The sequence below is a fragment of the Hippocampus zosterae genome, chromosome 12 (assembly GCF_025434085.1).
Source record: "Hippocampus zosterae strain Florida chromosome 12, ASM2543408v3, whole genome shotgun sequence".
Classification (NCBI taxonomy): Eukaryota; Metazoa; Chordata; class Actinopteri; order Syngnathiformes; family Syngnathidae; genus Hippocampus; species Hippocampus zosterae.
Genome location: NC_067462.1, coordinates 15,102,240 through 15,127,951, shown reverse-complemented (window position 1 = coordinate 15,127,951; position 25,712 = coordinate 15,102,240). Strand labels below are relative to the sequence as shown.

At 41.5% G+C, this 25,712-nt stretch overlaps 1 protein-coding gene across 6 annotated transcripts in view; it reads right to left on the bottom strand.

The window, feature by feature from the left end:
* The window catches only part of usp9 (ubiquitin specific peptidase 9), a 41,794-nt gene extending 18,900 nt beyond the window's left edge, over window positions 1–22,894 (bottom strand). For 2 of the 6 annotated variants that reach the window (XM_052081715.1, XM_052081718.1), the window contains exons 1-21: window positions 22,018–22,561; window positions 18,585–18,848; window positions 15,070–15,215; window positions 13,007–13,086; window positions 10,957–11,069; window positions 9,947–10,165; window positions 9,734–9,849; window positions 9,404–9,655; window positions 9,178–9,313; window positions 8,950–9,102; window positions 7,180–7,284; window positions 6,799–7,005; window positions 6,577–6,713; window positions 6,394–6,432; window positions 3,464–3,597; window positions 3,260–3,350; window positions 3,048–3,161; window positions 2,739–2,967; window positions 1,167–1,262; window positions 864–1,075; window positions 537–777 (exon numbers count right to left, since the gene is read on the bottom strand). In XM_052081715.1, coding sequence (XP_051937675.1) covers window positions 537–777; window positions 864–1,075; window positions 1,167–1,262; window positions 2,739–2,967; window positions 3,048–3,161; window positions 3,260–3,350; window positions 3,464–3,597; window positions 6,394–6,432; window positions 6,577–6,713; window positions 6,799–7,005; window positions 7,180–7,284; window positions 8,950–9,102; window positions 9,178–9,313; window positions 9,404–9,655; window positions 9,734–9,849; window positions 9,947–10,165; window positions 10,957–11,069; window positions 13,007–13,086; window positions 15,070–15,215; window positions 18,585–18,680 — 2,916 coding nt within the window. In that variant the 5' untranslated portion in view covers window positions 18,681–18,848; window positions 22,018–22,561. Of the gene's footprint in view, window positions 1–536; window positions 778–863; window positions 1,076–1,166; window positions 1,263–2,738; window positions 2,968–3,047; window positions 3,162–3,259; window positions 3,351–3,463; window positions 3,598–6,393; window positions 6,433–6,576; window positions 6,714–6,798; window positions 7,006–7,179; window positions 7,285–8,949; window positions 9,103–9,177; window positions 9,314–9,403; window positions 9,656–9,733; window positions 9,850–9,946; window positions 10,166–10,956; window positions 11,070–13,006; window positions 13,087–15,069; window positions 15,216–18,584; window positions 18,849–22,017; window positions 22,562–22,878 lie in introns of those variants that run through there. The other 4 variants (XM_052081717.1, XM_052081716.1, XM_052081719.1 and 1 more) reach the window with 4 other exon arrangements.
* Between the last annotated feature and the right edge of the window lie 2,818 nt (window positions 22,895–25,712).

The window sequence follows — 25,712 nt, the reverse complement described above, 5'->3', positions numbered from 1 at the left end:
TGTTTGCTGTCATGTCTTATTTCGGGTATCCGATCAATGATGTCATTGATGGATCGTGCAAATTACGGTATTTCAGTTGATTATCAATTTTGCATAAAAATACAAATCTCGATCCAATCGATCAGCTCGGTGTAAAGTCTAAAAATTATGAACAACACTATTCTACTGGAACATACCGATACTCATCTTGCAAATGCCTTCCTAATAGAAAACTTCCCTTTTTGGAAATGCCTTCCTTTTAGAAAACTCCCTTTTTCCATTGAGAGCAATTCACACTTATTTACTAATTTCTTTAATTTATAGACGCGATTGTTCATACATGGACATTAAAAGTTAACTGCTGAGCCCACTGGACCACTGCTGTTAACAAAAAAAAAGCAACAAAATTTGCGATGTGGATTATGATCGCCCCCACAATGTTGGGTAGGTCTCGGCTGCCTCAGCTCTTAGACTTTGTCCTAGGCAATAGCGATTATATTGAAGTCCATCCTCAAGAGGAGTCATAAGACAAAATGAGATTAAGATGTGAAAGTTACCGTTTTGTCTTTCAAGTTCAGCTGTCCAATCAGCTTCCTGTCATCAGCAGGGTCGACCACCTCCCCTCCGATAAAAAGTTCTATCTTGGTATGTGCGGCGTTCGCTTTGATGCGATTCAGGATGCCGCGACGCACTGAGCCGATTGTGTCGTTGGTATGTGACCAGATGTCCAGGTCATCCACCTGCCGTCCCTGGTTTGGGAAGCGCACGATTAACGTGATATGCTTTCCCCGGAACGCCCTGAAAGAAAACAGAAAACATGTAAAAATGGAGTCTCAGAAAAATAAGGCACACATTTGTTGAATAGCTAAGGCTTGTCATTCCACCTCGACATGGGCAGGATGGTCCTCTCTTCATGGTAATCACTGTCACATTCATTGATGTACTCCTTAAGCACAGTGAGAACTCGCACCATCCGGATTGCCTCCTGGCGTGCGCAGTTTATGCTGTCTTTGTCTCCATCCAACACACAGAGCGTGTCGTAGGATGCCTTCAGACGGTCAAAACATGACTGGATAAAATCTTCATGAATTTCCACCTGCAAGCAAATCATAACGTCAAGTACCTTTTTTTGCAGAAGGTGACCTCTAACCTGAAAATTACAAGTTTGGACACAGTTCTGTGTGTACCTGGTTGACTTGTAATTTTGGTCCAAGATTGGTGTAGATCTCCTTCAATAGGTCTATGGCTCTGCTGGCGATGTCATCACTTCCTTGAATTACCACCTGACACAAAATCAAAAACATGGTAAATATGATGCATGTCTACTTCAAAAGGAGGGTGAACTTGTCTCCCAAAAGAAAGGTACAAATGTGTGAAAAAGAGGCATGAACTTCCTGGGATGTCGCTTAATGAATTTAGTTCGTTGATTTGCCACTTGGCAGACACACTGGCATGTCCGCAACAAAGTTCTAACCCATTTATGGCAGTGTTCATGCTAACACATTTAGCAGACTTTGTTTCAGTCTGTTGTGGTGAAAGAGGAGCTGCACCAAAAGGCAACGCTCTCAATTTACCAGTCAATCTACGTTCCTACCTTCACCTATGGTCATGAGCTATGGGTCATGACCGAAAGAACAAGATACTGGATACAAGCGAATGAGATGAGTTTCCTCCAGAGGGAGTCGGGGCTCTCCCTTAGAGATGAGGGGAGAAGCTTGGTCAATTGAGACACTTCTCCTCCACATAAGAGGAGCCAGATGAGGTGGCTTGGGCATCTGATTAGGATGCCTCCTGGACGCCTGCCTGGGAAGGTGTTCCGGGCATGTCCCACTGGCAGGAGGCCTCGAGGACAACCCAGGATGTGCTGGATAGACCGTTTCTCACAGCTGGCCTGGAAACGCCTTGGGATCTCCCCGGGGCGAGCTGGAAAAGGTAGCTGGGGAGAGGGAAGTCTGAGCTTCCCTACTAAGGCCCCCGTGACTTAATCCCGGATAAGTGGTAGAAAATGGATGGCTGGGTGCCATACCAGTTTACAAATGCTGTATAACTTTTATCTAATTCATTAAATATGTAGGCGGCCCGGTAGTCCAGTGGTTAGCACGTCGGCTTCACAGTGCAGAGGTACCGGGTTCGATTCCAGCTCCGGCCTCCCTGTGTGGAGCTTGCATGTTCTCCCCGGGCCTGCGTGGGTTTTCTCCGGGTGCTCCGGTTTCCTCCCACATTCCAAAAACATGCATGGCAGGCTGATTGGACGCTCTAAATTGTCCCTAGGTGTGAATGTGAGCGTGGATGGTTGTTCGTCTCTGTGTGCCCTGCGATTGGCTGGCAACTGATCCAGGGTGTACCCCGCCTACTGCCTGAAGACGGCTGGGATAGGCTCCAGCACCCCCCGCGACCCTAGTGAGGATTAAGCGGTTCAGAAAATGGATGGATGGATGGATTAAATATGTAACACTCGTGAAGTTGAGTTCATATTTTGAAATTTGGTCGTCGCAGCTTAAAGAAACATATGGGGGCCTCAGTGGAGTGGGGCATTCTATGGTGGACCTTTACACGTGGTGGCGACATTGGGGTTTTCCTTCCTGTGTCCAGTAGTTTTCCAATTAACAAAAGCCGATTCTGCCTGTGTACCAGTGATACTTGTGAAATAATCGTTTGTATGTTTGGATCATTGAAAATGCATCACTTCAGATCTGTGTATGCCAAGAAAATATGTTAGTAAATATTTGGAAGAAAAACACAAAATGAGCACTTCTTACCCTCCAGAGGTAGTCTAGGCCTATGAGTTCCAGGTCATCCATCATGTAGGCCCTACGTTTGGCCACCAGTTTCCCCTCTCTGCAGTTCACAGCCTTAAAGAACCTCTCGAAGCACTTCATGCCATTCTCCGTCAACAAGGATGGGTCCAACTGCAGGACATTATTCTCAAAAAAGTCCTTGTTGATGTCTGGGTCCAGGTCGGGTTCATCGCCCATTAGTTTGGAGTACCTGCAATGTGGTATTTGGGATGTTGTTCGACACATTTGTGTACGGAAGACACAAAAATCCAGGATCGAAGTGAATAATACCATTTGAAGCAGGCCTCACGGTCACATAGGAAGACTGCAGTCTCAGCCAGACAATTCCAAATCTGTTTGGCCTGAGGAGCACAGAGCCACAATTGGCCATCTTTAAGAAGGAACCTGGCAAAAACAGAAACATTTGATCATTACAAGTAACTGGAAGTAACACCACCTTTCCTGTCATTTGACTATCTTTGTATCTCAGTGTCCTTTAGTACCTCAGGAAGTTGAGCCGTTCTTGCACTTCCTGGACATGGCTGTAGCGGCTTCCCGGTCGGACTATCTGAGGGTCAAACTCTGCCTGTTCTTCTGCGATCATTTAAAAAAAATATATATATATATATATATATATATACATATACACATATATATCCATCTGATTACTTCACTTTCCGTGTTTATTTTTCTGTTTCAATGTATACCTTTGGAGAACTGCCGCATTGTCTCCATGTAGGCTGACAGATTCTCAGCCACAAGCGTGACCAGGGCATGGTTGTTTTGCAGCTGGTTGATAAGGTCATGACGGTAAAACACGTGTGGATTTCTCTGGGTTTGACTAGAAAGTTAACAGTAAGAAGAGTGAGGTATGTAGAAGGGAACAAGGGTAGGACAAAATATCGAGCAATGAAGCAACAAAGACTGCAAATTCGATGGCGAGGAGGATGACAATCGGCTCATTTCGCAATGGTATTTATCTGCAGCATAGAGCAAGATTTGTGTGCGTGTAACAATGTAGCAAAAAAATACCATAGTTGTAATTTCCTGACTTGCACCCATGAAATAATTGTATATGATCAATTATAGATTTATACTATAAAAATACATTTATAATTTATCAATTATATATTATCAATAAGGGCGGCCCGGTAGTCCAGTGGTTAGCACGTCGGCTTCACAGTGCAGAGGTACCGGGTTCGATTCCAGCTGCGGCCTCCCTGTGTGGAGCTTGCATGTTCTCCCCGGGTCTGCGTGGGTTTTCTCCGGGTGCTCCGGTTTCCTCCCACATTCCAAAAATATGCATGGCAGGCTGATTGAACACTCTACATTGTCCCTAGGTGTGAGTGTGAGCGTGGATGGTTGTTCGTCTATGTGTGCCCTGCGATTGGCTGGCAACCGATTCTGGGTGTCCCCCGCCTATGCCCGGAGACGGCTGGGATGGGCTCCAGCACCCCCCGCGACCCTAGTGAGGATCAAGCGGCTCGGAAGATGAATGAATGAATAAATATTATCAATAAATAAATGAATACAAATGAGAACCATATGACAACAACACAGGAGTCTGTCTGGATTATTAACTGGTTGTTCTCATTTAAGCGGCAATGGCGAGGCTCAAACTTAACTGATAAATTATGGAAATATTCTATTTCCTTCAAAAATTAGTTATCATACACCGCGCGCGCCCTGACGAGTGGCGGGGTGCTTCATCCACTTAAGACACAATGAACTTCTGAAAGAGTGACCATTTTCCCCATCAGAAAAAAAGGTAAGAGCAATCGACTCTGTTCCTAAATGCTATTGCTCAAACGCAGACGTCAAGAGAATTTAAATGCTAAAGTCATGTTTCATGACTTAATACAGTTTGCTTAAAAAGTTAATGTATTTGTTTGCCCATGTGTAAAAAATCTATCTGTACTAGCTTTGCATAGGTTAATATGCTAGTTATATTGACAATATTTTTTGTTGAATAATTTAGCTATTTTATTGTCATTAATGTAATATGCGTACAAGACTGTATATTTAAAACATACAACATCAATCCCTTAAAGTGCTTGCCGCCATTTTATGGCTTCTATGCAATTTGAAACTCCTTTCAAGGGAGGAGTTAATTAGTCATGAATTTTCCATTTTTGCTGAAGGGCTCAGACCCTAATCTCTGCGAATAGGGGTTCACCAAACTCCTTTCATTGAGTATTGAACTCCAGTTTCTCTTGGCATAGATTGTACTATGTCGGGAACATTGTTAGACATGCATTTGTATATATATATATGTTGGCCTGTTGAGTAAACAAACATTTCCGGGAACATGGCACTAACCTAGGCAAAAATATTGAACCCAATATTAAATGCATGATTCCATACGACACCTCCAAAACATAAACTTTGGATGACACAATCTGTAAGAAAAAGTCAACTGAATAAAGAGAGACCTTATGTTGAAATCCGGAATACAATTACACACACACAAACGTTGTTTCACCATTATCAGTATCAAACTGAACTTTTGTCCTATTGTGGCAGATGACTATCATTAGACGGTTGTGACAGTATACAGTGAATTAAATGGGAGCAAGGCAAGAAGAAACACCACTGATATTCAAATGCTGGCCTTGGGGAGTATGGGGCTCCATCTCAAATCACCTTGCGTATTTATTTATTTATTTGAATGAAGTTACACCATGTTTTTGTTTCGCTTGAGTATGACACATGCACGCACACACTTCGTCGTTGGTTTAGCTACTTCATAAGATGCCCTTTGCTGGCAAAAGACAGGCATCTTTTACACTGATGAACAAGATCAAACAGCCTCTTATAGTAGAAGATATATGTTTGTGAGAGTCTGAAATCGTGCTTGAAGGTGACCAAATACTTATTTGCCACCATAATTTGCAAATAAATTCTTTAAAAATGAGACGGTGATTTTCAGTTTTTCTTCTTCTCATTTTCTCTCTCATAGTTGAGGTATACCTATGATGAGATGTACAGGCCCCTCTCATCTTTTTAAGTGGGAGAACTGGCACAATTGGTGGGTGATTTTATATTTTTGTGTTCCACTGTATATCAGACACACACTGTCAACGTTTTTTGCCACGTTACTCGGATATCTAGGCGGCCACTTTTAGAATTTTGATTGAAAGAAGCATACGTGTAAGCGGAACCTCTGCTGTACACACAAGAGCTTTCTATTTGCTGCATGTGGAGACAATGAGTTTGATGTCTTGCTGGGAGCGTTAACAGCCAATAGTAACCTTCAGGTCAATCTGAGGTCTAATTAAAAATAAAAAAACAAAACAACTATCGCAATGAATTACGCATGGAGCCAATGTTAAATTGTGCGAGAAGCACAGCACTGATCACGCTTCCATACTGAAATGCTTTGCATACGAAACACATGAAACTAGAGGCAGCCTTTCCACAAAAATGTCGTGTGTAACAACATTGAGTCAAGGTTCCACTGTATCTGTATGACTCTAAATGCACTTGGGGGTTCAAAAATTAAATATGGTTATTTGAGATGGAACCCAAGAAATAATTGGCCAAAGCGGATTCATGGCAGAAACGTCCATAACATGTCAAAGAGTAAAAGCTTATTGGCTAGTGGAAGAGCAGGTCAAACCCTGATACTAACACTTACCCCACTAAGTTCATTTGCATGTTAATTCGCATTTTCTTTCTGAAAAACAACAGCCATCCAAACTACATATTGTCAAGTAGGAACTAGACGAAAAGCATTACAGCCCGGAGTCTTGTCAAACAGACTGGTAGCGAAGTTTGCTCATTTGTGCTTAACTGTGATAAATGTCGGCCATGAGCTCACCTCAAGTTCTGTGGAGCTTCTCCAAAAAGACTACAGATTTCTCGGATTTGCTTCAAGGCAGGAATAACCCATTTGTCATTAGTTCGCAGCTCCTCTATGAAACGATCAATCCACTGGATCTTCTGAGTGTCTCTGTCCTATGAATATAAATCTAACATTGTCAGTTCATATACATACATACATATTGTTATATCAAGAAAAAAACAAATCTTACAAACTTACCTGTGAGCAGCTATAATCTAATATTTTGATGTGAGCGCTAAGAGCTTGGTCCATTATATCTACAGGCACGTCATCACTGTGGGCAAGGTTCCACAGCAGATTGAGGACCTTGTGGGCCATCACACCATCTTTGTCATCCTCGGCCAGACGCCGGATAAGCTCGAGCAGTTTCTCACGCTGCTTCTTGCTGGCATTCGTCCAGCTTGCCTGTGCGGGGAAATAGTTAGTGATGTCTGGTGGTGGTATCCACTGCATTAAACAGCAGAATCTTTTTGCTTGTTTTTTTTTTTTTTTCAAACAGTTAAAAAACATTTCTGGAATATTATTGAATTAAAATACATACAACTACATCTAGGACTTATTATTAAGACTCCGACTCACCTTAAAACAGTCAAATAGATGATCAAGCTGCTCAGGTGAGAAATCCCATGCTAGCTTGGCCAGGAGGTCATGGACATTTTTCACAATGGCCTCATGTTTCCCAGCCTGCACGCAGAGGGAGTGGAAAAGAAATACCATTACATACATAGTACACTAATTTTCAGTGTACACTTCGGGACTCTGAGCTCTACTGTTGTTGGTATCTGTAAAATAAATTTCCATTTCAATCCAGGTTGCCATTTTTTTCTTCCTCACGATACATTTTCTTGACTGGTACGATATATAAAACTATCCTATATCCATTTGAAAACACTCCAAAAGGATTTAATGTTCAAATTAGTGTTTCCCCCCAACCCCAAAATATTCTTTTTAAATTTGATGCCTGCACCACATTCCCAAAAAGCAGGGACAGGCAAAAAAAGACTGGGAAAGTTGAGGAATAAGATAAGATATCCTTTATTTGTCCCACACTGGGGAAATTTACAGTTTCAATACAAATAAGAAAAAAAATACTGTTTGGAGCAATCCACTGGTGAACAGGTTGAGTGGAAACAGGCGAGTCTCATAATTGGGTGTGAAAAGGGGAAATTTTTGAAAGGCTCCGTTGTTCATAAGCAAGGATGGGGTGAGGTCAACCACTTCATGAACAACTGCATAAGCAAATCGTCCAACAGTTTAAGAACTTTTCTCTATGCACAATTGTAAGGAATTTAGGGATTTCATCATCTACGATCCATATCCTTATCAAAATGACCAGAAATGCCATCAGCTTCTCTAGGCCCAAGCTCATCTTGGATAGTTTGACGCGAGGTGTAAAACTGTACAGACGTCTGACGAGCCCATATTTCAAATTGGTTTTGGATATCGTGGCTGTCGTATCCCCTGGGACGAAGAGGAAAAACACCATCCAGATTGTTAAATTCAAAAAGCCAGAATATGATGGCATGGGGTGGTGTTAGTGCCCAGGGAATTGGTAACTTATACATCTGTTAATGCTGAAATGGACATGCAGTTTTGAAGCAAGATACACATCCCTCCAAGCAACACCTTTCTCAGATACATCCCTGCTTATTTCAGCAAGACAACGGCAAACCACATTCTGCATGTGTTATGGCAGTGTGGTTTCGTAGTATGAGTGCGCGAGTAGGGGGAAGAATTCCACCTACAAAGCTTCAACAATTAGTGTCTTCAGTTTGCAAACACTTATTACGCGTTGTTAAAGGGATGATGATGACGTAAAAATGGTTAAGATATGCCTCTCCTTTCGTTGTGGGAATGTTCACTTTCACAATAATTATCCTGTTTTGTAGTGAATTCAATTGACTATAGGTTGAAAAAAGATTTGCAAAACGTATTCATTGTTGCTTTAGACAACTGTCCAACTTCATTGGAATTTGTTTGTGAAATTGAGAGATTGCAGCCTGTATGTAATGGCATTTATTCATGCAAAAGCCACTACGCTCTACAAAATAAAATGACACATAGCCAGAAACTCGTTGGACATCACTGGACAACTGATGCATATGTGTATGTGGCATTAAGACCTTTGAGGGGTTATATCTAAGGATGAAGTAGAATCTTTGATGATAGGGACTTCATTGTAGAAAACCTCACATAAGACTAAGGACCTGCAGACACACCGCTATTCAGAACACAACGAAGGTATGTTAGCATACTCACATTGCATTTTAATATAAAAAGGAAGTTCCACTATATTAATGCAGCAGTTTTATCATAAGGACATTATTAGGACAATACTGGGATGCCCACCTGTGCTGCCCAGATGTTGTCGAGATCCTGCATGGTAAGAGCTTTCTCTTTGATAACGAAGCGAAGGATCTTCTCCAGTTTCTCAACATACTGAGGCTGGTGTAAGCTGTCCCTTAGGACGATTGACAAGATGTGGTTCTGCTGGATCCACTCCTGAGGCACAAAAATAAATACGGTGAAGTAAAGTCACCAAAAGGGAGTGCAGAAGTACTGAGCGACTGAGCTCACCGCCATGCGCTCTGCAGTGAGCCATTCATCCTCCTCTGGGTTGTGCCGATGAGTGTAGTAGGACACACTTGAGATCACCTTGTTGACTTCATTTAGTGCATTCATTTTGCCATTAAAAGAAGAAATTTGCAATAACCTGGCAAGAGAGAGAAAAATAAAAGAACGTTTATTTCAGATCACTTCAGCATTAATGTGTTGATTTCCAATTCCAACGCACTGTCCTTACCTAAGAATCATTTTTAACCTAAAAATCTCTAAATTCTTCACAGTCTCCTCTTGTCCTGGTACACGGGATGCAAGACTCTTTAGAGACTTTATTATCATGGACAGTGCGTCATTTTTGGCTTCATTCTTGGCCTCTTTCTTAAGCTCCTCGTCGGTGAGGTTCTCCAGGAACTGGGGGACCATTTCAATGACGGGGAGAAAGTACTTCTTCACGGTGTGCAAGGTGAGGAACTCATAACACTGGCCAAAAGGCCTGCAATGGAAAAAAAAATAGAAACATGACGAGTCAGGACCACACATGAGATTTGGGAAAGCTTGTCAAAAAGCTTACTTGATAAGTGCAGCGATGATCTGGACGTTCAGTGCTTCGCCACTCATGAAGCGATCGTGCAACATTTGAAACCCGTTTAATGTGCCAAACTTATTTATTAAGTCCACCAACCAGCCCTGGAATTGACAAGAGAAAGGAGGTGTAACCTGCTTTGAAAACAACTAAACGCAAGATGTTTTGATTACATAATAAATAGGATGAGCAGTGATATACCTTAGGCGAGCGTGGGTCTGGTGGTCTGGCGAAGAGGTCGTCGTCGGCCAACTGTGCTCCCGCGGGTACGGTCTCAGAAGGCCGCGTGCCATTATAGATGTGGAATTTGCAGTGAGGGTTGGTGGCCATGGCCAGAAGCTCCAGTAGAGGGAACCAGTCCTGAGAGAGCTTGGCCACACACAGCTCGACCAAGCGGTGCGTGTTATTGATGATACACCGCTGGAAACACAGATTGCAGAAAAAGGCAAAGAAAGAAAGAAAAACAATTAATACAATCAGTAAACAATGCGCATCAAACCTAAGTCCCTTCTTAACAGCAACTGGGAATGCACGAATACCCTCATGTCTCTTCATTGGGATATCTCTACTAAGGCCTGTTCACACTACAGGAAACTTCCAGGACAATGAACTTTAGCGGGTTTGCATCACAGTTTTGTCTGAGGATGGTAGGGTTTTTAAGATGGACAAGGAACCACCCAGGAATCTTTTACATCAGAGAGGGGTCTGCAATACTATTGGATGACTATTTGCTGCCATACACTTCAGTCTCTGTGCTGTCTGTGGCTGTTAACAGGATAGTCTGAAAAAAATTCAATGTTCTAGTCATGCCAAAAGAAAACTGGTGCAATTGTAGTTTCTATTTTTATAATTTGTGCCTTAGGGCTTTTATGATGTCATTGTTTTGGATCGATTTAGTCCTTTTTCCACATGGTAGTATAGAGCATCTACAGGTCTTCAACCTGTTTTACATCAATATTCCAAGGACCTTGGCTGATCCGCGTAAATAAAACGATCGGCAACATAAACTTTTGGGCCCCGGAACTAATGTAAAAATAACAAAATACGTATTCTTGCAATTGTGGTGTTAGTAACCCCAAATCGATTGATACCGCAATGAGTACCTCTAAAGGCTGCATTTACAGGCAGTGTAAGATGCTTAGAAACTTATGGGACCCACTCGTCACAATATTTCTTTGAATAAGCTACATCAGCAGTGCAAAGGTACTCACATGAATCTCAAACTTCCAGCCACTGACTGCCTCATCAGTCAGGATCTTTGTAAACGAGATAGTCAGACCATCCCTGAAAAACCTCTGACAAGCCTCACACTTCACATCCAGTCCTGCGGGAAGACAACATGATTACTGACATAGCACACATAACTGTCAACGAACTGCATGAGTTGTTGCCCATTTTCAAATAGCAATGAGGGCAGTGAGACATAGTGTCATAAAAAAAGTATTTCCGTCGTCTCAAATTCTTACTCTTTTGTATAGTAACACCACTTTAATGTTTAAGATGATCAAATAAATGTAAATCGTCAGGATAAGCCAAGTGTATCGTTTTGTGTTTGTTATTGTAAAGTGTCCTTGGGTGTCTTGAAAGGCGCTTATAAATAAAATGTATTATTATTATAATTAATAACCATAAAATGCAGTTTTTCAATGTTGATTTTATTTAGTGAGGAAAAAGGCAATTCAAATCTGACTGGCCTTTTGTGAAAAGAGTACTCAGCAACTGGAAACAAGCATCTTTTATTTCTAAATGGAAATGAGACTTTCACATTTATGTGGAGATATGTTGGCAAACTGTCTTTCAAATTTGTCCCTAGATTAAATCATTCATTACTGTGGCTTATCATATTTTTGGGGGCGAGCTGAGTTACTTTCCACACGCAAGCGTGAGTAACTACAGACCCGTTCATATTAGATAAGAAAAAGAAAACAAAACTGCTGTCTTGACACCCCACCAAACCCCCGCCCCAGAGTGGGGAAATAAGCAATGCAAGTTGTGGGACCAAGAGTTACTGCAACACAGCGAGCTTCTAATACTGACCGGAACAGAACCAAAAAGGGGGGGTTGGAGTGGAAAGAGAGGAAGCTGACATATCTGCAGGCTGTGTTGATTTGTTTAAAACTGTTCAACTGTCAACCAAGATGGCATTTAGCAGTCAAACAAAACCACTGGTCACCAGATCAACTAGAGATGTTAAAACCCTCCTCTTCTCCACTCAAAACAACACCCATGGAATTCCCCTTGGATAAAAAAAAAAAACACGAGACACACGAGGTAAGGCGATATTTCTTGTTCTGACTGAACCCCACATTAGGACTCCTACAAAATACTGTGAGAGCCCTTATCAACAAATGGGGAAAGAAGCAATGGTGAAAAGCCACTCTACAAAAATTATCCAAAGAGCACAGCTCTGACTCATCCAGGAGGTCACAAAGAAATCCTGGACAGCATCCAAAGAACTGTCAGCCTACCTTCATGGCTCAGCAATAGGCAAGAGACCAGGCAAAGTCATCCCGGTCCTGAATGATGCCTTGCCTACCATAATTCAGGACCTGGACGACTTGCTGTAATTGATGCAAGTATGGATTTCTACTCTTTACCAGAAAACCTAGAGGGAGAATGTTCGTCCAGCAGTTCAAGACTTCAAGCTGAAGCACAGTTGGTTTCTACAGCAGGACAATGATGCAAAACACACCAGCAAGTCAACTGTCTTAAAATAACAAAAAGGTTTTAGAGTGGCTCAGTGAAGGTCTGGACAAGTCCAGAATCCCATTGAAATGCATTACAGGCAGAATTTTAGAAGGGCAGTTCATGTTCAAAAACGCTCCAGTGTTGATCAAATAAAGCAATTCTCAATGGAAGAGTGGGCCAAAAAATATTTGCCATACAGATGTGAAAGACTTTTGTAGAAAGACAATTGTAGACATGGCATAGTTAGTGTTGTTGCTGCTAAGGTTGGCTCAAACAATTATTATAGGCTGAGCGAAGTACCTATTCCACGATGGGTCAGGTATCTTTCAAAAATTTTTCACTAATAATCAAAATCAACAATTTAAAACTGCATTTTACGTTTACTTCGATTAACCTTGTTTGATTTGTTTGAGTATGCAAACTAAATAAATTGCGAAGAAGGCGAATGAATACTTTTTCATTCACGGTAATTCTTTGCACTGGTTGTGGAATTTTACTTTATACAATTAAAAATGTGTAATTTATGGTACATATCAGCACATTTCAAACTAGTTTTGCGGTGCACATTCCTACCTTTTTTACTTAGGTCTATAGCAGCCTCCAAAAGGACTTCTAACTCTCCTTTTGGCAAAACTGGAACCACCCAACGAGGCCTGGGAGGAAAGACAGTGGCAATCATCAAGAAATTTCAACAGATGCATGGAGAACAGTGCAATGTATGGATTAACAAATTTTTGTATTGTGAGAGGTCAGAGTTCTAGCTTACAGTCCTGAGAAGTAGGAATGGGCGAGTAATGACACAAGTTGTCGATATAGGGCCCAATGTATCTGGTACCCACATGGCGACCAACGATAGAAAAATGGCCTCAATGGAACTAAATGGCATGGATGGCTGACAGAACATCTTTCTGGGCGATAGAACATTTCAGTCCATGTCAATCCTCTCATTTGCCCGTTAAAATGGAAATTATACAACACAGTCCAAATTATTTTGAATGTTTTTTTTTAATCAAACTTGTTCAAGCGTAAAAGATACCCATCCCTATCCTCTCCGTCCCCAAGTAAAAACGTCTGTTTGCAAATATCTAACACGGCTTAAATACAAAAACAATCACACAGAGGGAAATCGGAATAAAATTTCATTTAGACACAAAGGGGTGGCAAATTGCTGTTGCCACCCATCCTCCTGGGGTGGAAAGTTATAATTTCATTATTATTTCATCACGTATTATAAAATTGCATTTGGACGAAAACATTTGAGTACTTCAAGTAACATTTTGGAATAGTTAGGAGTTAACCGGTTTTCAACCGCGGTGTCTCTTTCTGCACCCATATAAAGATGTACATGACTTGAACACAAAGAAGAAATCTGATGCGACATCGCATCATATCGCTCTGCTACACTGTAAAGAACATGAATAAATGAGGAACTGTGATAGAGTATAGACAAACTCGGTTATCATGTTTAAAAGTTTCATGTTGTATGCTTGATTAACCTCAAACGCCACAAGCGTTGTAGAGCACACAGGAAAAAGTGCGAACTTGAGATGAATGAAACTGAGGACTTGCTAATTGATAGTACAAACAGGAATGTTCAACTTCGGGTGAGCAGCACGATAAGATGTCCTTGAGTTTGTTCCAGTGTCTCAATTCATGCAAAATATACCCATTGAATTAACAATGCATCCATTGTTTGTACCGAGAGATGTTTTGGCCTCTCTGAGGGGCGCATCGGTGGGCAGGGCTGAGAGGCATGACATGTAAATGAAGAAGGGAGTGTTTTTCTGATATATAACTTGTAATTTGCATACACGATCAATAAAAAGCCGGCAGAGGCTGCAGAAGAGGTCATGTGTCAGTTGGTAAGCGCACAAGGAGTGGCTTCATAGAAATCTGCGCCTCCTGCCGGCAGAAAAGACAATCTCTTCCTGAGTCTGTTTTTTCAACTGTCCAAGCGAACATCTGTGACAAAATGCAAGATGAATTGTTGAAAATAGTACAGCATCCAAACTTCAATGTCTGTTACAAGTCCAGACAGTGACCGCGGTCCATTGTGAAACTCTTTACCGTGATTTAAAGTTTCCCAACTGCTATATATTCATCAATATTGGCTGACATGAAATACCTACATTGTGATAACAATTTTCACACTTATCACCAAGGTCTATCTTCCAAATTCATAGTCATGCTTGACAGTTAACATCTTAACCTGTATTATTTTGCACTTCAATTTATTTTGAACAAAGATAACAATTTAGGGAGTTGTCGCTTTATACATTACAAATTAATCCTAAATTCAAAATTTGTTGTGCGTGTTCTATTTTTGACTTCAATTCTCCTTTGGAGAGCAACAGTTCTGTCTTTTGCCAGAAATCAATTAAAGGTCATTTTGATTAACTAAAATAATCTGTATTCATATAATATCTGTCATTGATTTAATAGAAAGTATCGGTATCAGTGAGTACTCATGAGTAGAGTACTCATGTGTTGAGTCTCGGTACTGGTAGCAGTTTGAAGGGGGGGAAAAAAAGTGGTATTGAACATCCCGAATGAGAAGTTTTGTGCCAAATTAACAACACCGATAGTTAACAACAGAGAAGGTGTGACGTGATAGAGAGTGCAGGGTTCCTGTGTACCTGTTGATCATGTCATCTAGCTTGGCTAGGTCAGTGTGGGGGAAAGCGGGCTCCTCCTCCTCCAGCTGGGGCGGTCCATCCCCTTGTCCGTGCTCACCTGGTGGACTCACTGGAGAGTTCTCATTAGATGAGTTAGGAGATGAAGTCTAAAATATAAGAAATATAAAATTTGAAATAAATGCAGTCATACACCCAGAACCACAGTAACATAGGGCAATGGTTCTCAACTGTTGCCACCCGCATTTGCCAATTGTAGCAAATTTGCGAACCATGTTTTATAGACGTTAAGAGCAAAGATCATATATTATTTCAAACCAGCCACCGAATGAAGGAAATTGACCAATTAATTGGTAGAAATAGCTGATATTCAGAAAAAAAAAATTGTTGCTGGACAAAAACACAATCTGATACGCCTATCCATAAAGGGCTCACAATCTATTGTGAGTCCTGACACATTGGGACACTGATATAAGAAAAAGGTTATTTGTTTGCATTTTCTTTCCATTTATTGCCCATCGCCAATCCTCCCAATTTTCCTGAGAAACAATGCCCTCTTTTAGCATTACATTTGATCTGATATTTTTATTTAAATCCTACATTTACTGTTATGCGTGAATATAACAAAAGTGTACTCAGTTGCAACAGGCATGTTGTATAATCCCAGAAGAAATCACCACTTTGATTTAGAACCAGAGAGAATCTTGAGAAGAAATGTTGGCCTAAATAGGAACCTCTGCTGGCAGAAACTTACAGACAATTGCATCGGTTCTAATTTCCAGACCAATAAGTCTTTTGAATATATTTGTCAGTAAATGTGCAAATGAATACTTTGGTAAACAATACACAAAATTGTCCTGGAAGCTTACATAGCGTCAATGCTCAGTTGCCCGCCACCACACCAGAAGAAATTCTTTAAAGACATGAGATAAAATAACATTAAGAGATAAGGGAGATGCTCATTCACTGCTTGAATCTAGGATTCAAGGCACAAAAAGGTGCAAATGTGGCAGAATGAAAATGCAACAGGCTTGGACTTCACATTATGCAGGTGGGTGCCAAAACATGTGAATAATTGAGACAAAGAGTGATCACTGGAGTTGCACATGGTCTCAAGAAAGAAGTCCTAAGCATTTTTGAGGCAAATATACACTTCAATCGGTCACTTATTTATTCAACCGGATACTTTAGTTTAATTTGCGAAGCCACGCAGAGCCGTAACATAAGGATGAAAGAGCCGCGGGTTGCCGAACCCTAGTATCGACTTTAGACATCTATTTTCTATGTTGCTGTAGGCAGGTGTGAGGGCAGGTGTCAAACACGCCAGAGAAACTCAACACGATGGATGGATGAATGCGAAAGTGAGAAATACGAAATGTGGGGGTTTGTGGCGAAGGCTCCTCCTGCTTGCTGCTTGGCTGACCTACATATACAGCTTGCCTCTCACGTATCACCACAGCTCATCAACACACACACACACACACACACACACACCTTGTCTATCACTCAGGAGGGCTCTGTTCATTGATGCCTCGTCTTCACTGCCCCCCTCTTTCCGTTTCCCCACACCCCTCTCTTTTCATCCACTTGGGCATCTGTGAGTATGCGTGTGTGTGGTAAGGTACAACATTAAAAATCTGTTAAAAACCTGAGATGCAGTGTCTGAAATTGGGCAAGGCCACTTAAAATTTTCCTTCATCGTTGACAAAACTATCAATAGTATTGTTACTAAATTATGTGACCACACGCTCCAGTACTAACTACAAGCTCAATATTAGACATAACCTATTTACTGTATTATTAGTTGATACTGAAAGTTGAAAGTGTACATGGTCACCTTGTAGGCAGTGAGCTGGAGGGACAACCTGCTCAATGAAGATGTTTTAAGTCACAGAATGCTTCCCCCTGTGCCCTTTTCTATTGACTGACTTGCCCTTGTAAGAGCAAAATTCTCATCCGGATATCTGTTTCCCTCCGAAATACATCTGTACTTTCACGAGGCAAAGGCTTTGATACAGCTTCGGGCTCATCTACAATATACGTCTGTATGATCAACTTAAGACTTGACGGATCAATAAATCATCTTTACTGTCTCAAAGGTCACAAGCAAAAGAACAGTGATTTCATCTGAGTCAAATGCAAAGAAGAATGTACAATTCAAAAATCAACCCAAATCTTGGTTTAAAAAACAATGAAGTTGTTTTAAGTTATTGTGTTTGGCCTTGCGGGTAAAGCAACAAAATAAGGGAACTGAGAGTTAGCCCCCCCACCCCCATCTAATTGTGGCACAAAACCGAACAAATGTATTGTGTGATATCACATGTGATGTCCGCAAAACTTGTGAGATTTCAGATCAGAGAGCATCTTCAGCATGAACCCACAAGAGTGTTTGACTTCTTGTCTTATTAATTCTAGAAAACCCTATAAAATGCCACATGGTGAAAATATTACTCTGCAAGTATATGTCTTCAAAGGATGTGTATTTCTTTTGACTTTTATAGGGTTATATTTATTAGTGAACCCCCGCTACGGTGTAGTTCATCTTCGGAACGTCAGCTGTATAGTGGATTTTTAAGCAATTTCTTTTTATGGCTTACCACAGCAAGTCCGAATGTAGAGTTGTATAATGTTAGTGTAGTACCGCATCATGAAAGACAGCACTGAGCTCCGCTGGATCTAGATATAGTGCAATTAAGAACAAGGTGAGGCAGAGAATGTTCCCCACTCATCTGCAGTGACAGTCCTTGTCCCCAAAGAGCAGAGAGAATATATGACTGTTAATAATGTTGTGGCTTGGGCACTTCTGATTAAATACGCAAAAACTAATTATCTTTTTTTTGTAGGTGATGTGACAACATGTTAAATTGTGAATTTGGCATTATACTTTCACATTAAGTTGCTTAATGTTAAACTTAAAGCTAAGACATTTTTATTGTCGGGTTTGGTAAACATTTGGCTGTTTAAATACACACGTTTGATTTCGTTTTTCTTTCAAGACTCGGGTTTCGAGTAATACCTTGAATGACACTTGGCCTCTTATTTGAGGAACTCTTTGAGCTGTTCCCTCAAAGTGATGTTAGACAAAAGTCTCCCATTTCTTGACAGCAACCTTGCGTGTACAAGGTTTTTCCTGCATTCAAAATTGCGTGGAGGCCATCTCCAACTAATTTTGTGCTGCCCACAGCCAGACCGATTGATATCGCTCAATACAGCGTAAAGCTGCTTTACGCTGTGTTGAGCTGTCCCACTACGGCAGCGATGTATTTTAACCGTAATTGCAGCGTTGCGGCACTATATGAACACCTGGGCACAAGAAACACCTGAAGCAACTACCAAAGAAGAATGTTTCCTTTTTTTTTATTACGTCAGTCTGGAACATATCATTGTGATCAGAAGGTTCACTTTAGAGTGGTTTTACTCAAAGAATGCACTAATGTATTAAAGACATCACCTACGTTTTATGATGACAAAACTTTGAGCCTGAATGAATGCATTTACAATCTATTTAAAATGCTGACCTGATTTTGTGGCAACGGAGGTTGGCTCTGAGCATCAGGCGCCTGGCCCTGGCTGTCATTGCCCCCCACCGGAGAGCCACGCGTGGTGGCCGTCATGCTCGCCACAGGGCAGATCTTGGCAATCTTGGCCTCTTTATGCAGCGCTGACCAGGAGGGAAATCAGAGCCACCTCAGCTGTGGAGCGGAGGGAAGAGAGGCCGAATACGCGAGAGAGGGACACAAGCACCTGGAGATCTGGATGTGCCGCTGAGACCATTGCATAACCTGAAGTGATGAAGGAGAGAGAGGTAAGGGTTAAAGGTTGGAATTAATCAGCAGGATAGGGTAAATCACTTGGAATATATATATATATATATGCAAAGCAGATTTTCATTGTGTCAATCATATGGGGCCTAAAAAACAATAATTTAGGACCTTCAAGAGTTCTCATTTAATTAAATCTCAAGAGGCGCCATCGAGACGTTATTGATCAACGGGTAGAAACATTACTTTTTCTACCCTTTTATCAATAATTGTCTGAAAGAAAAAGGCAATTGCTCTTTACTTTATTTTAAATCTGATTACGCCAAATTACTCTACATCGGCCAAGTTAACAATAGTAACTTCTCACTATAAATACTATGATGCTATAAAAGTGCCAAATAGTGTTTCAAACTGACATATCGTGTCTTTTCGGCTTAAAATTGAGTGCCCAAGTAGTTCAAAACAGTTTAAATGTTTATTGTATAAAATTTATGAATTTCCACGTTTTTTTTCATGTTGGTACAAATGCAAATGACAACACGGTCTTCCCAGATGAAGAGTCCCACATTTACAGGGAGGTCTTGTGGGTAAAGGTAAAAGGGGTCCTTGGTTTAAGGCAGATATTCCGCCTTTATTAGGTTCTACGTAAAAGGCGAGGTGAAGATATTTTGTGGGATTGTCAAACATTGATGTCAACAAACAGCAATGCATTCCAATATATCATCCTTCTTCTTACATTCTGTTTATACCATTAACATTTCAGTCCATAATGAGCAAACAAAGGGCCTAACCACACAAATCTGTCCACAGCAAAATGAAACAAACATGTCATAAAGATAGTAATGATGATTTTTAGACTTTTATTTAAACATCACCATCAAGGAACAACACATCATTAAATGTTTAATAATTAATAAGGGGTAGGACTAGATAAGTTATTTACTTCTTCCTACTCCTTTGAGCATACAACGGTGATGATCTGATTTTTCTTTTACTTACTTTTTAATTTTCCTTTCATAATTTTTGTTTGCCTTTTGTCAATCTGTTATTGTGTGTTCTATATAGGCTCAATAAACAAAAAAAATGTCAGACGGGCAATATCAGTTGTCAGGATTTTGTCTAGCTAAGGTATCCAATCAGAGTCAAACCTATAGCACACACCATCAACCAAATAAATCATGTCAGGGAAATTCTGCTGTTTTGTTTCCCTTTAAATTGGGGACGATTTCAAGTCTCATTTCTCCTATAGTGAAAGAAGTGATTGGTTCCTCCCAATCAAATGACTTTCTGCTCAGAGAGAAATTTGATCAGCCGTGATAGTGATCTTGTACATTTAGAGTTATGACTACATTTTACAGAGATTACAATATTCTTTTAAAAAATCATGTCATGAAAGGTATTATGCATTAACGTTTTAAATCCAGACCGAAACCATTGATCATCGTCACTGTCCTATGAAAAACACATATGTCCATTTTAGAAAAAATTTATGTTAATGGCAAATGAAAAAAAATATGGACATTTGTGTTTTCCACAGGACAATGACAATATATTCAAAAACTGTATGTCTCGTCATGATTTACTGTGGTTTCAATTATGTTCTGAGCAATGGTGCACACCAGGTATTGAGATGACAACATTCACACTTAACCTAGAATGCACCAGAATGAACCGAACCCACTGGGAGGACAGCCTTAGAAAGAAAACAGGACTGATGTTTTCATGGTGTTGGAGGTGACACCAAAGTGTCCATCTTATTCGAGTCATTTGAAGTGGTTTACCCATCATTTTGCTAGGTTATATCCTGCCTCACCAAATACTACATGTCATACAAGAACCTAGGCAAAGGAAAAGGAAAAGATGGTTGATGTATCCACCCCACCCCCTGCTAACCATCCTCAGTGTTGCTAAACCACCTGCCATGACAATTAGCACACTAAAAGCCCTTTCTAGAATAAACTTAATGTCGACCGGCCTTTTGGACTGAACCGGCTTTACAACATTCGTGCATTCACAGTGTTAAGTACGAACCGATAACGAATGAATACACAGCCCATGGAAGAAAGAAGTACACGGTGACAATCGTGGGAGGAAAAAAAGAGCCTTTTATTCAATTGCGGCAAATGGCTGTCATATTTGACGTTTGTTTTTCGGAGTAGAGGCTAGCGAACGTCCAAGGCGATCCACCCAAACAGCCGAGCCTCCGTGGAGGCCTTGTCGTCAAAAGCGAGTTGCGTTGAGACGTGCAGGCCTCATCATCACTCGGCCAGGCCTGACATTACGTTAGCCGCTCTCATATGCATTGATAAGCGAATGACAAGTGGGCGAAATATGGTTAGCGTCCCACACTACTAGCAACGAAGACTGAGTGTGATTGTGAAACGTTCCCCGTTGCCCAAGTTGTGCTCCCGAATCGCTATTTGCAGTTTGCTTGGGACATGCTAACGATGGTTTACCCGTCGTCGCTAACGTCCCGAGTTGGTGGAGTTAACTAACCCCATTCTATTTTGATAAGTACGGGGTTCATAGGACTCAACATTTAAGCATTTTGTCCAACTTGTATGTAAATCAACTGTAGTGAGCAAAGACCATTGTTTTCTGAGTTTCGAAAAGGTCGCGCTGCTCATGAATAACATAAGAGCCTACAACTGAACACAGGAGTAGTCTATTTCCTGAAATTGACGAGAGTTCAGACTAGCATCCAAGTTTTTAACTTGGATTACCGATATACTTTCATTTATATCGAACGAATACACACCCAATATAAGGTAGCATTCAACAGGGATGTTGTACGTAGAGGTTGTGAAAACTGGTTGAATAGACCATACATTTTAACACTGCTAGACAAAATATTTATAGAAATGGTTCAGCTAGTAGACAGCGTCGCCAATGGACGAGAAGCTACCAGTAGCCCGGGTCCAGCCAGTAAAACCGTGCGAGTTCCTGGGAACGGACGTGATGTTTTGACAATGAATTGCATTTTAACCACATTGACACATGATTACACAATGGAAGCACGATAGCTGTGAGCGGGCAACATCCCAGCACATGAAAAGCACGAATGACACAAATACTGTAGTTTGGTTACCTGCCGTGCACCACAGCAGCTGACGCTAGTAATTTACTAGCCGTACGGCTAACAATCCCACCTCTAGGGTTAGCCTACGGAGCTAGTTAGCCAACAACTCACCAGGAATTTGATAGGACTTCTCCTCTATTCGCCGGCTACATCCAGCCTTGAGCGGCGGCGTTGTCGTATATTATATAAACGTGGCCTGGTCTTGGTGACGGGTTTTCGCAGGAGACACCGACCCGCTGTTAGAAAGATCTTTGTAATTCCGACGTTTCACCACTCTTACTTCTGGGTGTTTTTCCCTGCGTCACCGGCGCAGTCACAGCCTCCTGACTCTCGACCAATTTCTGGGGCTTGTCACTTCGGTCCCAGCAGCAGTCACTCACACACAACTTGAATCAGTTCAACATGGCGAAAGCGCAGTCGGGTGCAAGCGTCGTTCCGGTTCAAAAAAGGCCAGACGAGCGAGTCCCAACTCCAAAAGCGTCAGCCCTCGTCTGTAAGGAGAGATTGCGCCGTGGCCGAGTACCAGCCCAGTCAACACAACATCAGATGAACGGAAAGTGCATTTAACTGCTCCACAGTCTGAAAGCCAGAGGAAGTCCGGCTCCGATAAGCTCCAGCTCCGTGTTTTTGCTAAAACTGGACGATGAGCTCAGCCTGAAAGACCATTGTCGCCCACCACACACTGAAGCTGCGTTCCAGTTACACACGAAAAGTCGACAATTTCATTTTTAACAGGTGCACCCCTTAACGACAGTCGGAAAAACGGCGGAACCTTGAACTCGACTTGCAAAATGGCTGCCTCGCCTGTCAAGAACAAATTATACCAGCCAAACTGTTTTTAGCATAGTTTTTTTCGTGTGTATGTGTGTATATGTGGGGGGGGGGATCCTCATTCCTACTTTGTAATAGTTTATGCAATATTTCCACGTGTAAAATACGGTCACTGTGATATTCATAGTTGATGTCGCTTACCTATTAGTCGCCGCAATCCAGCGTTGAGTAGGAGGGAAAACAGTTGTAAAGCAAAACTTTAGATCCCCGAATAAACTAAGGACGATAATCGCACGAATAATGTTCAAACCATTAGCGTGTTGATGTCGGTTAACTCTGAGGGAACATGTCGTTTGTTCGCATACCCTCGTGTGATTCAGCGACTAGAGCAACGATTTATATAAAGGTGCCGTTGCAGAACTCTTTCAAGTCTGTGATGTTCATGTGCGTATCCCCTTTATGTGTATTCGGTCGAGAACATGGACGTGCTTGTGGTCTCACCCCCTTGGCTTTTTTTTCCAGCTGTTTGATTATAGATTGCTATTTGTATAGGCACAGGGATATTGTAGTGTTTTAATCATGCCCTTTTTTCTCCAACCATTTGGTTATAGATGCCTATTTGTATACACACATGGATATTGTAGTGTTTCAATCATGCGTGAATTAATAATACAGACGGAAACCATTAATTACAACCCAAAGTTTTCACGAGGCAACCGTTTTGACTTTCTTTCGTCCGAGGGTAAGGGAACGTCGCACGCGCGAATGAAAAGAAACAAAAAATACCGCCAGACAAAATATTGGACGAAACGGTAAATATATGATTGACATATTTGCGGCTAGCTTTACCCTATTACCAAAAAGTCAAAACTTTGCTGCTGTGAATCTGGAATTTCTCCATTGCGAGACTAATAAAGGTTTTCTTAATCTTAAAACAATAAAAATGTGTAGATTTAGCATTTTTTTGTGTTTGATAAAAATCCAAATATTTGTGTAGAATAGGAAGGTTAATATGTCAAAACCGGCGACCCGGTGGGCGACTGTTTAAACATGTCGGTCTCACACTGCAGAGGTGCAGGGTTCGATTCCGACTGCGGCCTTCCACTGTGGAGTTTGCATGTTCTTACTGTGCCTGCGTGGGTTTTCTCTGGGTACTCTCCCCGTGCCTGCATGGGTTTTCTCTGGGGACATTGGTTTCCTCCCACATTCCTGATGACAGCTGGGATAGGCTCCAGCATGCCCTGCGACTCTTGGATGGAATATATCAAAACCATCTGGAGATACAATGCAGATGTGAGTAGTACCAGAGAAATCAAGGTTGGGTCACAGATTATGGTAATTGCAACATTGGAAGAAGACAATACATCACACTATGTAATTGAAGAAAGGAAAATGTATAGAACTTTTAACTGCATTGACGGAAACACCGGGGAAATAAAGGGTGATTATTGGTACAATATATCCGGAGACCATATGGTGATTCATAATTGTACGTATTTGGTTGTCATGAGACAGCAGCAAAATTGATATTTGATGGTGGTGATTGAAACTGTATTATTATTCTGCACAGGAAAGGAATTTCCTTGTGTTTTTTTACATACTTGACCAATAAATTTGATTCTGATAAGAGATGATGATGTGGTACACTGCAAAGACAATATTTTGTTTCACCCATTTTGGTTAACTGCTATCTTCTGTCTGTGTTACATGACATCGTTGATTTTCTATATGTGATGTCGCTTTTGATCTTCTTGTCCAATTATTATAAGCAAGTGCTGGTAAATAAAAATAAAATTGAAAAGGCACATTGTATTCTTTTATAATCTACCAGCTCACAGTAAAAGAGGCCAAAAGAGAATATCTGTCGGACCTTATTCTAGCCAACCGTCACAACCCTCGTGCACTATTTAAAACGATAGATTCTGTACTCAAACCCCCTCTGCCTACTTGCTCGGATTCTTCAGCCGAGATGTGCAACAGATTCCTTCAGTTCTTTATTGATAAGGTCTCTACAGCTAGGATTCCGGTCCCAAATACCGCATCTGACCCCTCTGTCCATGTTCCATGTTCAGCTGTCCTAAATTCTTTTGATACTGTGTCCTTGGCGCTTTTGGAGGATGTAGTTCGCCAGACGAAGCCATCTGGCTCCCCTTGCGACTCTCTTCCCCCACGCTTCTTTCAGGAGGTTCTCCCGAGTGTTGGTGCATCGGTCTTGGATATCATCAACAGCAGCCTTTCTTCTGGTGTAGTTCCCCAACAGTTTAAACATGCTGTGGTCCAACCCTTGATCAAGAAACCTGGTCTTGATCCAGATGAGCTGTCAAGTTACAGACCCATTTCCAAACTGCCTTTCATTTCCAAAATTCTGGAAAAAGTGGTGCACATGCAGTTGAAACTTTTCTTGGATGAACATAACATCTTGGAGGTCTTCCAGTCAGGTTTCAAGACGATGCATAGCACGGAGTCAGCCCTGTTACGCGTTTCTAATGACATCCTCCTGGCAAATGACTCTGGAGACCACGTGTGTCTGGTTTTATTGGACTTAACTGCAGCATTTGATACAGTGGATCACAGTATTCTGCTGACTCGTTTGCAGCACTTGGTGGGCATTGGCGGGAGTGCTCTTGATTGGTTTAGGTCCTATCTAGCTGACAGGACCTTTTGTGTCAGCCTTGGCTGCTCTGAATCACGCACTGCTCCCCTGTCATGTGGTGTTCCACAGGGCTCAATTCTGGGGCCTCTGCTGTTCTCGCTGTATCTGCTCCCATTGGGTTCCATCTTAAGGAAACATGGTATTCCTTTCCACTGCTATGCAGATGACTGCCAGATCTATGTCCCACTGAGCAAGAAAGACACCTTCTCATTAAGGCCACTCCTATCCTGTCTGGAAGAAATCAAAACCTGGATGGCACAAAATTTCTTGAAGTTCAACGAAAAGAAGACAGAGGTGATATTGTTTGGCCCCAGTGGACCTTGTACATTCCATCCTGTAGACTTGGGCCCCCTATCTCCTTATCTGAAATCAACGGTCTCAA